Genomic DNA, 14,150 nt, shown 5'->3' with positions numbered 1-14,150 from the left:
TTACATAAAATTACATTCTAGCTTACTTGCTACACAATATGTGACCTTGGTGAACTCATTCAATGAGCACGTAAACAAATCGACCGTGTTTGCGACCGTGTTCAGCGTCCGCAGCGCCCGCGTGAGCGGGGCCATCCGCAGCAGGTTGGTGCGCGCGCGCGACACCTCCAGTAGCGGCGGTCGGCGCCGCCGCTCCGCGTACCCGTCCGGCACACTCAGTCTGGCTGCTTGCAGCACAGCTGGATTGTGCGTTTCACCGCGCAAAACTTTAACTACATAAGTAGCTAAAGCTACTTCCCTCCTAGCTTCTAATTTGTAATATCCGACCATACCCAGAACAAATAGCGTTGGATACAGTAAAGGGTAACCTGGGTAAGCCCCGTACCTCTTGAGGTATATGAAACGCACAAATTTGTTCTGGATACGGTCTAGCATTTTAATGTACTTGTCTTCGTACGGGGACCAAATGACGGCATTGCCTTCTAAGTGGCTTTTCACTAGAGCCTCATAGAGGGCTTTCAAAGCTGCGATGTTAGAGAAGTGATGCGCTTGCCGTAGCAGAAACCCTAAATTGCGGTAAGCCTTTTTACATACTTCAACTACATGTTTTCTAAAGTTTAGATCGGATGTGAAGCTGACTCCTAAATCTTTAATTTCAGTGACACGTTTTAGTGGTGTTCCCTCTATGCAGTATTGATGCTGACGAGGTGAGCGAGCGCAGCTGAACGACAATACGCAGCACTTAGTCGTGTTGAAGTACAGTTTATTGTCTATGGACCACTTCACAATCCTGTCAATATCCTGCTGCAATTTTATGTGATCAGCGTCCTCTATTATTTTCATTATGATTTTAAGGTCATCAGCAAACAGTAAGGCTATCGTTTTTTTTACAACTTCAGGTAGGTCATTCAAAGTCAAAATGAACAGAAGAGGACCTAAATTGCTGCCCTGACTCACTCCAGATCTCGTGAAATACGATTCAGAAAAGCATCCGCCACAATCCACATACTGGCATCTATCCCGCAGATAGTTAGCAAAGAAAGCCAGGGTATGCGGGGCACAACCTGCTTCAGCCAATTTTGACAAGAGAATGTCATTGTCGACTGTGTCAAATGCCTTCCTAAAATCAAAGTATGCCACATCTACCTGTTCACCAGCGTCTACAGCAGGTACAAGATGCGTCATTAAGTCCAGTAAGTTTCCTGTCGTTCCTCGCGCAGGACGAAAACCATGCTGAGCGTCATTCAACTGGCTACAAACCTGAGTATACAGGTCACGATGAATGGCCGACTCAAAAACCTTAGCTGGAGTACAAACAGTTGAGTAATGACTAATGAGTCATTTGCTAGTCATTTGACTACAGGGCCCCCGCTACTAGGGAATGCAATCTTGATCTTGCAAGATCAAGATTCCACCAAAATCTTGAGTGATTTTCCAAGATTCCAAGATTTCCAAGATCTTGAAAGCCATCAATCCTGAATTTCGAAATCCTGTTCGCGATCTTGACAAAATAGTCCAAGATTGTAACAAGATTTCGAGATTTTCAGACCTGCTTGCAATTGTTCATACCTGCGCTGCAAAGCGCGAACCACATATATAAGGGTATATACTATATAATATAGTAGACAGATAAGCGCAGACGACGGACTATCCGTGACGCACTTTTTAGTCCATGGAAATAGAACCTATGCAATTGCCAAATTATATGCAGTAACGCACACGTCTGCGCTGCGCGTCGTGTGCGTTACTGCATATAGGCAGGCCTGTCCCACTCGCGCCTTTAGGTATCGAACTGTAAGTACCCCTTTAAAGGGGCAGATCACAAGGGACTCACAAGCGAGCGGTAACGCGCGCGCAAGATTTTTTCGTCGCATATATCTACGTACTGATTTAACCGCTGTGACAGAATCATTATTAATCTGATAAATATGAACAATTGAAAAAAGTCAAAGAAATATTTCAATAAAGTAATTTAAGACTTTAAAATACAAAAAAAGATAAAAAAAAATACACAAACATAGCAAATAAACCAATTTGTTACAAACAAACCGCATACTACACATAAATAAACACAAGTTACTATGTTTAAGTTGTAAAAAATTCCTGACCAGCTCCTACACTATAATCGAATATAAAACTATTATAAAATATACGTTGGGTTACTAAAATTTGATTATTACTATAAAAAAGTTTGCTATTAGTAGCTATAGTAATTAAAACAAGATTATTTTATTTTCTAAAAGGTGACAATCTTGATTTCGTCAGAAAGGGAACCTCTTACGAGATAGAAAGAGAGCGCACATGTAGGCAAATATAATTGTAGGCACCTAGCACTGCGCGGTCGGAATTTGAACTTTATAGTATCGCAGCAAGAGTTGTTATTGAAAAAAACTTGAATTTGTAAAAACTGAGTTTGTTATGTTTTATATAATATATTAAAATATTGGTTACTATCAATGTGCAGCAAAAAACGCATTTTTTTTCAATTATTTTGCTCAATCTTGAAAATCCCGAAAATCTTGATTCGCGACCAAGATCTCGACCCGAATCTCAACAAGATCTCGAACTGACCAATCTTGGTTCAGAAAAAAGACGCCAAGATCTTGAGTAGTCAATCTTGGTCCAAGATTGCATTCCCTACCCGCTACCATATGTGTAATGTGTGCAATGCACACGGGCGCCATCCTCTAGGGGCGCTAAATCGCCATCTTTAGGGGCGCCAAAACCAAGGACCCAAAAAATTTGCCTAAAGGGGCGCCTAAATCTTTTTTTTGCACACAGGCGCCAGTAGGCAGTAGCCCTTACGGGGGCCCTGTTTGACTATACATCGGATTTATATTAGGCATTTGCATATTTGCATAATATATATTTGAATAATCAAATTGATAGCCAATTTGTCTATAAAATATACATACTAACAAGGCTCGGAATCCGGTGTTGGGAGTTGGGACACATTGTTTCTACGATTAAGTATACAAAGTAATTAATGAAAATTCTTTATTGCACCAAAACAACCATGACATACAGAACTTAGAACTATTGAGTAAAAAGTACAAAAGTAAGGTTTATGTAACCGATTTCAATTATGATACTTTCAATTATAGAAGAGCTACAGGTCCGTTGCCGGCCTTACTTAGTCTAAAATAGCAGCTATATCCAACTTTTTTAGTGGCCCGCATGATGTTAAACCATTTTTAATTTCACCCCCACTGGCAAAATGGTGCAATAAAAAATTTTGGTTGCGGCCTGCGACGCCCAGACCAAAAGGTGCTTGTGGCCCGCTTAAAAAAAGGTTGAGGACCACTGGTCTAAACTCCACGTGAAGGAACCAGTAAAACAAAGTTTATAATACAATGATTTATTTATACATAACACTTATGTACGATTCTGATTACATTATAACTTAATAATTATTGCTATAGTCTGGTCTCAGAGCAAGTAAAATCTTACATTGACTAAGCACCACTTACACTCGCTCGAATTATTGCTATCGCGAATCAGTGGAAACATAATAGCACCATTTTCGTGCCCGATTAAAAAAGATAAACGGCGATAGGTCAATGTGATAATTTCTGTGCGCTCCGCGACCGTACTTCAAAGACTTGTCTAAACAAAGATAAAAATTCAACACATTATTGAGCTCAAGGATTTCATTTCTGAATAAAAATGCAGTAGTAAACGTAGTTATAGACCGCACACAATTTTTAGATCGGTCGGCAAAACATTAAAAAGACCAAGCGCAGTTTTTCATTTATATAAAACAAAAACTGAAATATTTTCGAAAGAATTAACGGGATGTACCTATTTGATATTATTGCTACTTCTCATCGTCATCTTCTATGCCAAACTCCGCGTCCAGTACGTCCTAAAACAATAATATTTGTAATGTGTTAAACTGTATTAAAATACCTTATCTCGCTTAGCACATATCGGGGACTACTTTGTGTTACCAAGTGATCCCCGATATCTGACAAGCTCTTTAACAAGGGAAATGCGCGGTGTAAGGACCAGGCAATGTATGGCAAAAACAACCTTTGAAAAGCAATGTATTAATATCACTTAGTTTTGTTACATTCTGTATATTAGGAACTACACGGAACCAATCATTGTAAACACGGGAACCACGCTGTTACCGCATCCACCACTTCCAACATACCTCCTGCATGCCGGCGACGGCCCTGTGCGTCTCCTCCTCGCCCTCCGTCTCCGCCTCCCCCTCCCCCTCGCCGCCGCCCAGCTCCATCTGCTCCTCCACCACCTGCATCTGCCCGTCGCCGTCTGTAAAAAATGCGATTTAGTGGTGTTTGTGGCGTAATTTATCACGTAAAAAAAGTTGTCATCTGTCAAAATGACGCTGTCTTCTTTATGCTTATAAATAAGGACTTTTACTCAGATCAAAGAATAAACATAGATCAAAGACTAAAAAACATATTATCGTTCCTATCCCCCATAGAAGTTCTGAATGTTTACTTGCGGACGTGCTTACGTGCGAGCTACGAATAATAAAAACTAAGGAATCGTAACTCCCATACTATTACCGTTTTAAATTTGGTTCCTTTTGATCTGTCATGTAACGTCAGCCTAGTACCGTTCAAGGTCACCTAAATATTTCAAATGTATTGAAATGTGTACCTAAGGTACACTTTTTTGACAAGTATTGTGGAGCATGTTTTTTGACGGAGTTACTTTTCCTTAGTTTTTATTATTCGTAGCGTGCGAGCATGCGTAAGTGCGTGTATGTGTTTGTGTGTGTGCGTGTACATGTGTACGTGTACTTTTGTGTTACTTGTAAGCGTACGTGCGTGCTATGATTGTGCGAGTATACGCTTGCGTTGTCGACTCACCTCCTCCAACGTGCATAATCTGCAGCGTGCCATAATATACGACGTGGAGCCCGCGTGTACACACTAACGTTGTATGTGTGTGTGCGCGTCGGTAACCGCTTGCGTTGTATGCGTGTGCGCTTGTATATGCTTGCGTTGTACTTATATGTATTGTCTGTATATTGTATACGCTTGCGTTGCATGTGTGCGCTTGTCGCTTGCGTTGTATGTGTGTTTGTATATGTCGCAGCCGACTGGTTTAAATAGCCGTTCAATCAAACAGCTAGCCTTTTGACTGAACAACGCCATTCAATCACACGGCTATACGTCGTTTAGCCGACTTGTTGACTACAACGTTCAACACTACAGCTAGACGACGCTTAGCCAACTGGTCTGTTTTTGTTTTGGCGTGGGGCTGTGCCCCCCGAGCCCCCCTTTTATTTAAAGGCGGTCGCCGGCTGCTGCCGCAGCACGCTCGTTGCGCTCGCTCGGCTCCCTCTGTGTTGTGGTCTAAATTCTAACCTAACCAACTTTTGGACTTTCTGGATTGTGTTTGTTTTTGTTTTGACGGGGGGCTGTGCCCCACGAACCCCCCTTTCGAGGGAGGCTGCGTCCATCCATTTCATAATCCCGTAATTTCTCCTCGAATATTTGTTGAAATTTTAATTCACTCGACGTATGTGCCTCGACAATTTTTGTCTCTTTAATAACACTTGTAACTTTTATTAACTACTTTCTTTCCGAAAAACAACCACAAACACCAACAAACACCTGCTAGTTGACGCCATATTGTAAATAAAACGCACCTAGCGCCGCAGCGGTGCGCGCTGAACTACTTCAATTAGACGGCGGCTTTTGAATCAGCTGTAGTGTTGAACGTTTTGAGCGACTAAAATATTCAATAGAAAAGCTAGACGTGTGATTGAATGGCATTGTTCAGTTTTATTTAAACCAGTCGGCTGCGACATATACACTATGACTCACCCTCACCACCGACGTGCACGATCTGCAGCGTGCCGTCGACGACGTGGAGGCCGAGCGCGGGCGCGCCGCGCAGGTTGGTGACGTTGGCCTGCTGGCGAGCGCGCCGCGCCTCCGCCTCGAGCTGCTGCTGCGCGTACAGATCCTTGTGGTGCACCTTGTTGTGGTACTTGAGGTGGTGGGCTTTGGTGAACTTCTTGTTGCATGGACCGCATCTGTACATAAACATAACACCATATTAGTAATTAGTATTATAAATGCGAAGGTGTGTCTCTCTATATGTCTGTAAACGTATTTATGTTTAAACGGTTGAACCCATTTAGATAAAGTGACATAAAAATACTATAACAGACGGGAAAGGACAAAGGATTATTTCTATTGCGGAAAAAATTATTGTTTCAGCGCGACAAATTTTGGGCCAATTAAACCATACTAATATTATAAATGCGTTTCTGTCTGAACCGATTTTACTGTTTATATTATTTATGGAGCTCGAGTCAAGACGTAGGATATTTTATCCCAGAAAAATGTACGAATCTCGCTCGATAAACGAATTTCGGCGCGACGGAGTTGCGGGAGTTGTCTAAATATGTAGTAGTAAGTAATTAAGTATACTCACGAGTACTTCTTCTCACCGGTGTGCGTGAGCATGTGGTTGGCGAGCACGTACGAGTACGTGAACGCCTTGCCGCACAACGTACACTGGTACGGACGGACGCCCATGTGGAGCCTGTAATGTCAAACAAACAATCATTTAGTTTTTCAATATAAGTGCCGTTAGCTTTTGTTTGTCTGCTTAGTTTGTAAATCAAACGTAAACAAAATGATTCAGTTCAATAAAGTAGTTGTTAGTATGTTAAACGACTGGCTGAAAATGCCTTGTATTTTTTGGCTCGATTTTTGATCTGTATCAAATACATTTTTCACATCACCTATATTAAGTTTTATTTAAAGAGATTATTATTCTATAAAATGTATGAAGTGTTGTTTTAGCATATCACCTCTTAGCAGTACAACTTGTATAATGTTCTTAACTATAGTTTTGTGTCGTGAACTACCTAGTGCTTGCAGTTTCACGTGAGCGTTGGTCCTGCGAGCCGGATCGTTTATAAACTCGGGACATACCTCTTATGTCATTGCTAAGTGTCGTATTAGGTAACGGTATGTTACTCCGTCGAGTTTCCAATTCTTGCTTCATACTGCTGTTAGTTAAACTTGCTGCTGCGTATTACTGCCACTCGCGTGTTGGTCCTTCGAGCCAAATCACCTACAAAACTTTACCTCTCCCACTTCTGCCACTCGCGCGTTGGTCCTTCGAGCCGGATCACGTACAAACTTTACCTCTCATGCTTCTGCCTTGTGCCGTAGTCACCGAACCGTCGCTCGCATATGCGACACTTGTACGGGCGCTCGCCGGTGTGCCGCAGCATGTGCCGCTTCAGCGCCTCCTTCATCACGCACGCGTACCCGCACACGCTAGACACGTCAACGCTTGTAGCTTGGACCGCACGCTATCGCATGGACCATACGGTATCTCGTGGGCCAAAACGATGTACTCACGCTAACCCCCTTATTGCATATCGAGGCATTATACAGAATGTTTCAAACCATATAACATTATTAAACTTCAGTTTTACAGATGCAAATATTTGTATTTACTAGTTAGTAATGATTACAAGGCAAAGTGACGATATTTTAGCAAGATTTGTTCAAAATACACTCTGTATATAACCTCATATACAAAATTTGACGTAGAAATAGTCGAAACCGCATGGCCAGCTTGTTTTGTGTGATGTGTTGTGTATTTAATACCAATCTGGAATGTATATCTCTTTTACAAGCTATACTGTACTAATACCAGTTTTCTGACAGAAGTTTATCGATTCAACAGTGTTGTTAATTGGTTACTATTTTGACTTTAACCAATCAAATGTGCTACTGAAAAGATAAATTGAAGTGAAAAAACCTTAGAAACCGGACATAAGTAGAGTATCAGGTACGACGTGAAATCAAGACTCACATTAAATATACCCTTCTCTTTCTTTCATACAATAAAAGAGAGACATACATTCCAGATTGTTCTTATTTTAATACTGGCCTCTCATGCTTCTGCCGGCTGCCGAAGTCTCCGAAACGGCGGTCGCAAATCCGACACTTGTACGGCCGAACCCCAGTATGCCGCATCATGTGACGACGCAGTTCCATTTTCAAAACGCACGCGTATCCGCACACACTAGAACATTTTCAAAATTAACTTTTTTATTCTTACCAGCCAGGTTTTTTATTGTAATCAGCCAGTTTTTTTTATTGCAAATAGCCAGTTTTGTAAATGGCCAGTTGTATTTTTTTTTAGTAAAACATAGGTGCGGATGCGGATGCGTTTGCGTTTATTGTGTACGGTTTCGACTATTTACTACGAATGGGAGCAGATGACTACTATTATGTCACTTAAAGTAAGGGTTTAAGAAAAAATATTTTTTTCCGTCAATACAAGATGTAGAAAAATCAAACATTATATCGAATCAACAGACTGTATGCCCGTAAAGGTATACCTAAAAATGTTTAATATATTTACTGGCGAGATTAAAATATTAAGCGCCTTACTAGAAAATATTATGTTTCGATTCATTAACTATAGTAAGGTGGTTAATATTATATTACCCACCCGCACCCATGTTGTTTTTAGAATTATAAAATGAAATAAAAATAAATGTATTTTTTGTCTTTATTCAACCATTGATTACATTTGGTTGAACATAGACAAAATAAAACAGAAATAATAAAATATTATATTAAACCCTCTGATAAAAATTGAATCATATTAAATAAAGCATATTTAGGGCCTGTTTCACCAGTTTCTGATAAAGTGCCGAATAGGCTATTCACAACTTTTTTAACAGATTCTCGATACTTGATCTGTCTAGTTAATTGGTGGATAGCCTATTCGTCACTTATCAGAAACAATATAAGCGGTGAAACAGGCCCTTAAGTTATTTAAGGCTTGTTTCACAATCTCCTCATGATGTTAGATTTTAAACAGACTCAGGACTTACTATGCGGAAAATTACTAAAAATGAATATTATCTCAAAAAAATTAAGACATATTTGGCAGAAAATTGTGAAACAACCACTTTATAATAAGATGATGATAACGATCAAAATAAAATGTATATTTAATATATAATTGAGTCTACTAGAATCAAAAACCGCAATGTCCAATAATTATTCTATTGGACATTGCGGTTTTTGATTCTAGTAGACTAATATCTCCTTTTAATAAAATAAAAAAAATACAAAAGCTACACAATATTTTGCCCTTGTTTAAGAGGGCGACTAACCCAAAAAATCAAATCGTCCTTCTCTCTTCACACTCATTCCCGTCTTTCATATGCCAGGTGAAAAAGGACGACGCGGATTCATCGCCAAATGAGTTTTTTCTCAATTTAAAAATCCGCTAGGTTCAATGATAGGATTTTATACAATGTGTTAAAATATTAACTTCGTTTAATGCACGGTTATGGCAATAAATGAAAAATTCGTGAAAATTAGATGAATCTTTGTGATTTTTTCTATCGAGAAAATTTTAAGACATCGTGTTTTTGCTCAGATCGAATTCTCGGAAATATAATTTAATATCTAATTTTAGAAAATGAAACAATTCGGGGCTTATTTTTAAGTATAAAATTAATTATAAAATAGAAAAATTTGGGTTAGTTGCCACCTTAATACTTGAGAAAATAAATCTATTCTAAATATTGTAGTTTTATAGTTACCTGCAAACAAACGGCTTGATGCCGAGATGTCGCCTGATGTGCGCCTGCAGCGACGCGTTCGACGTGAACGACGCGCCGCACGTCTCGCACACGTGGCTGCGGGACAGACATACATACAGTTTCACATTAAATATACATTGCGGTTGCGGTTCCCGTGCTTATATTGCGCGGTTCCCGTGCTTACATTGCGCGGTTCCCGTTTTGACAATGTGCAGTTCCGTGTGGTTCCCATATATACAACGTCATATTCCCGTACATATACCTTGTGGTAGGTTACAGGCAGTACACGCGGAAACTGCGCGGTTCCGTATGGTTCCTATTTATACAGTGTGTAACTAAACTAAGTGATAATACCGTAAGGTATGTATGGGTAACCTATATCGAGTTTGTTGTAAAAGTATCAGCGCTGTAAGAGTACTCAGTATTTTTACTTTTGTATGGGAAAATTTATGACGCTCGGGCGCTAGCCCATGCAAATCACAAAAAAATGTTCTTTCAGAACTGCTACTTTTGCAGTGAACTCATACACACCCTAAAGTATTATTACTTAGCTTTGTTATACCTTGTATAGACATAGTTACACGAATAACAAAATGAATCCGGCAAGGCAATTGCATGACTTGACAAGAGAATTTCGGATTCTAATTTCTAACAGAAATCTAACATAATAGGCGTTTGTCAGTAGTCAAACGCCTATTAGGTTACTGCGGGTCGCGGTCGCGTTCTGAAGCACGCATGGATCGAAAGGCTACCTTTAGGTACAGCCCATCGAAAAACCACATTATACACAGTAGTGTCAGACAGACAGACAGTAATAATATTAGCACGGATATTATGGAACTATGGATATTTTATGAATAATAATGATAAACACGTTATGCAGTGATTTAGTAAAAGAAAAAATATTTTGTAGTACGCGTGGTAATTCAAATATAATCTTCCATACCTATGGACGATTATAGGAATCAAGAAAAACGAATAGCATATCAGCCACGACACGAATTTCGCGTTATGGTCTTTTTGTGATTGCCATAACGCGTCGTGGCCGTTTTCATTAGAGCCACGACGCGAATTTCGCGTCGTGGGCTCGTGGCTGTTTCACTGTGACCACAACGCGTTGTGAGCCATTTTTTCGCTCATTGAGCGATTTCGGTCTTTGAGCGTAACATATACATGCTGGATAAGCGCGTGTACAGTGTAGTACGGGCGCGCACTATTTGGTTTTCATTACATCTCAGCATTGTGCATTAACTCAAAACATTTTGCTAGTATTTACACATCAATAACTTACATCTTATCATACACATATTTCTTCCTGGGCTGGGACTTCTTCTTCGGCTTGGGATTCAGGATGTGGTCGGGGATGGGCTCGGAGAACGCCAATATCGTCTCCTTCAGCAGTACGTCCTCCCCGTCATCATCCTTAGTCTTATCAGGAACCTCTGCTGGGATCTTACGTGGACGACCCCTTGGTCTCTTTGAAGTTTTCTACAAAAATGGTAGTTATTAATTAAATAAACTCTTTTATTGCATAGATCGTATTGTTTTGATATACCCAGTGTCACTATAATAATATAATAATATCTATGGATGCTTCACACCATGTCAGTCTGGCCCCGTGCTAAATACCTAATAGATGTGTGTTACAGGTACCAGACAATGGAAATATATGTATTTAATACTTTTATACTATACCTATATTTAAGATTTTTATCATATGATACACATATTTAATACACACCCATGACCCAGGAACATTGATTCGAACCCTCGACCCCCGGCTTGAGCTACCAACACAATCACCCACTGAGCCACAGAGGTCATCAAAAACACTATACATGAAATATGAATACATTAGATGAATATTGGAATGAAGATACTTAGAAATTAGATTCCTAGTACCATAGGCTTTTTTGTCTTCTTACAGACGAACGGCATTGTTTTCATTATTATTATATTTTTTTTTCATTTTTTTACACTTGTCGATGGCTGCCGTAGACGCGTGCGGTCGACAAGTTCCGTTCGTCTGTACGCGCTCTTAGATAGTATAATTTTTATCAAAGCAAAAAATGATGTTTCCCACGCCATAATATTATACAAATCGCGGTTTCGAATTCGAGCTTACCTCCTCTGATTTATTTTCAGCGCCTGAGCCCTCCTCACCATCCGGAAAGAAATCTGGATCATCATCTGCAGCTGAAATCATTAAAAATAAAAGACAATGTAGAAACTTAAGAAATAAAGTTTTTTGTAATTACAAAAAACCTCTAAGATGAACTGAGGCCAGCAGAATATCCGGACAAATATGAATTGCTCTGCTTAAAGGTTTTCAAATAATCGGCCAAGTGCGAGTCGGACTCGCTCCAGGGTTCCGTACCATTATAGAGCAAAAATAGGCCAAAAATTGTTGTATGGGAGCCCCCCTTAATTCTTTCATTTTATTTTATTATTTTTATTAATTAATATAGAGCACATATTATAATCTTGAAGACTTTGTGAAAATTTCAAAAGCCTACCTGTTACCATTATTGATATCAAGCAAAAAAGGCCTTTTTCCCATAAGGCAAATGTTTGTTGTATGGGATTAAATATTTTATTTTATTTTTAGTATTTGTTGTTAAAGCGGCAACATATATACACAATCAGTGAAAATTCATAAGTCTAGCTATAGCGGTTCTTGAGATACAGCCTGGAGACAGACAGATGGACGGACAGACGGACAGACAGACACCGAAGTCTTAGTAATAGGGTCCCGTTTTTACCATTTTGGTACAGAACCCTTAAAAATAGGGTATGAACTCTTAAAAGGCCGGCAATGCTACTCCTTTGATGTTACCGGTGTCTATGGCATAAAAAAAAAATGTATACTCTATTCTATTTTTAGGGCTCCCACACAAAACTACGAATTTGCATCACATCAAATTGCAATGTCATTTTTATCATGAATTTTGTCTCAGATATTTGCAATGCAATGCAAATTCGCAGTTATGTGTGGGAGCCCTTATTCTGCCGAATTATAAAGATGACTAGAAGAATATGCTCGCTATGCTTCACCTCCGTCAGCTTCAAACGGCTCCTCATTAGGTTCCTGCTTCAAGTCCAGGGATCCCGAGGCCAGCAGTGTGGTCAGGGCCTCCGGCTCCCTCACTATTGGCTTGGGCTTCTTACGTTGGTACGGTGATGTTGCTGTTATTAAAAAATAAAGAATAAGCAATATTATATTGACAAAATTGTATTCTGATGGTTTAAAAAATGTTTTTAGTTACTAAGAGGACATAATTTTCTTATGTATTAGAATTTAGATAGTTCTGTAGCAAAAAATTATAGAAAAGTTTGTAATGTTCAAAATATGCAAATACTTTGTGCATTCGATTTTCACCTTTATCAGCTGTAGCAATTCTTTTACAATGTGGTTAAAGATTACTTAGGACAAGAGCTATTTGATATGGCAGTATTTGTTCCTACATTGTTGTTTATGACAAGAATAAATACATTAAACTTACTTATTTCACCCTGTTGATTGGGGTACTTCCTCGGCCGGCCTCGCTTGCGTTGCAGCGGTGCTTTGGTGACCACGGACTTGTTGGGAGTCTTGATGAGGGTCCTCGTCCACTGTGACTGCGGGTCGTGCTCCACCGGCAGCTCGTATTGCAGCAGCAGACCATTCTCTTGCTTTATAGTTATTGTCTCCGTTTCATTTGCTACAAGGAAAAAGTACATTGGGTTTTGATGTTCCTCCATTACTTACAAATGCTAAGACTATGTAGATACCGTCATAGACCTAAGAAATATCTTTATAGGTTACCGTTACTTATATGGAAATCGGTGAATAATTATAATAAATTGTACACTTACATTCGTCCTTGACGCCTGAAGTCGCCACTGCTGAGGATTTGATGAATTCGTCCAAACATTCCTTGAGGGTGTCGATAGAAGAGAGACATTGCTGCTTAAACTGGCAAGCGTAAGTCAAGCGGTCGACGCAATTTAGGCAAATTAGCGTCGGCAAAGAATCATTTTTAGTCACCTGAAAATCAATAAAACAATAATTTGATTGTTGATGTACTTTTTGTCTATCCGGGGATGACAGCAAAAAATCCCAAAAATTGCTATATATTTACACAATATAGCAACATTATTGAGTGAAAAAATTATAGGGTGGCCATCGCAACCATTTTATATGGCATTTTTCGCACCTCCACTCCACAGCAGTACGCGTACTTGTCACCGAGTTGCTCGTTATTTTCGTCCCAATCGAACAGGGAAACCATGTCCCCGGTTTCCAAACAAACACGACATGTTAATTGCCAATCCATTTTGTGTAGAAATCAGCGTTTTGTAAGTAAAAATTAACTTGGAAGCCATGAAAATCCAAGCTTGTAATACCGGAAGCAAGCTCACCAACTTGACAAACTTGACGTAAGCGTTCCGTTGTACGCAAAATGTAAGAATGCGTAACAGCTTGTCATTGAAATATTACGGTATTCTTTGTAGTGAAATAAAACAATAGGATTATCCTTTATTCATTTCATGCATCATAATATAATTCTACATTTTGTATCTAAATTAAAAT

At 39.5% G+C, this 14,150-nt stretch overlaps 2 protein-coding genes across 5 annotated transcripts; both read right to left on the bottom strand.

Annotated features, from left to right (window-relative positions):
- LOC121737853 lies at positions 1–843 on the bottom strand. Its single transcript, XM_042129585.1, has one exon. The coding sequence runs from the start codon at positions 841–843 to the stop codon at positions 1–3; it is 843 nt and encodes a 280-aa protein (XP_041985519.1).
- Positions 844–3,342: 2,499 nt separating this feature from the next.
- On the bottom strand, positions 3,343–13,983 carry LOC121737695 (myoneurin-like). Of its 4 annotated transcripts, XM_042129370.1 has the most exons (13): positions 13,774–13,983; positions 13,433–13,604; positions 13,081–13,278; positions 12,632–12,763; positions 11,703–11,773; positions 10,869–11,065; positions 9,578–9,673; positions 7,146–7,280; positions 6,424–6,534; positions 5,808–6,019; positions 4,157–4,278; positions 3,777–3,865; positions 3,343–3,746 (listed from the first exon to the last, which is right to left on the bottom strand). In XM_042129370.1, the coding sequence occupies exons 1-12, from the start codon at positions 13,891–13,893 to the stop codon at positions 3,818–3,820; spliced, it is 1,614 nt and encodes a 537-aa protein (XP_041985304.1). In that variant the 5' UTR covers positions 13,894–13,983; the 3' UTR covers positions 3,343–3,746; positions 3,777–3,817. The 4 variants fall into 4 exon arrangements, with proteins under 4 accessions (XP_041985304.1, XP_041985303.1, XP_041985302.1 ...); XM_042129369.1 differs by lacking the exon at positions 7,146–7,280 and adding an exon at positions 7,903–8,037 and having other exon boundaries at positions 3,343–3,865; XM_042129368.1 differs by having other exon boundaries at positions 3,343–3,865.
- Positions 13,984–14,150: the final 167 nt, after the last annotated feature.

The sequence above is a fragment of the Aricia agestis genome, chromosome 21 (genome assembly GCF_905147365.1).
Source record: "Aricia agestis chromosome 21, ilAriAges1.1, whole genome shotgun sequence".
In the NCBI taxonomy this organism is placed as follows: domain Eukaryota; kingdom Metazoa; phylum Arthropoda; class Insecta; order Lepidoptera; family Lycaenidae; genus Aricia; species Aricia agestis.
Note: the sequence above shows the minus strand (reverse complement) of the source record. Positions and strands in the feature narration are given on the sequence as shown.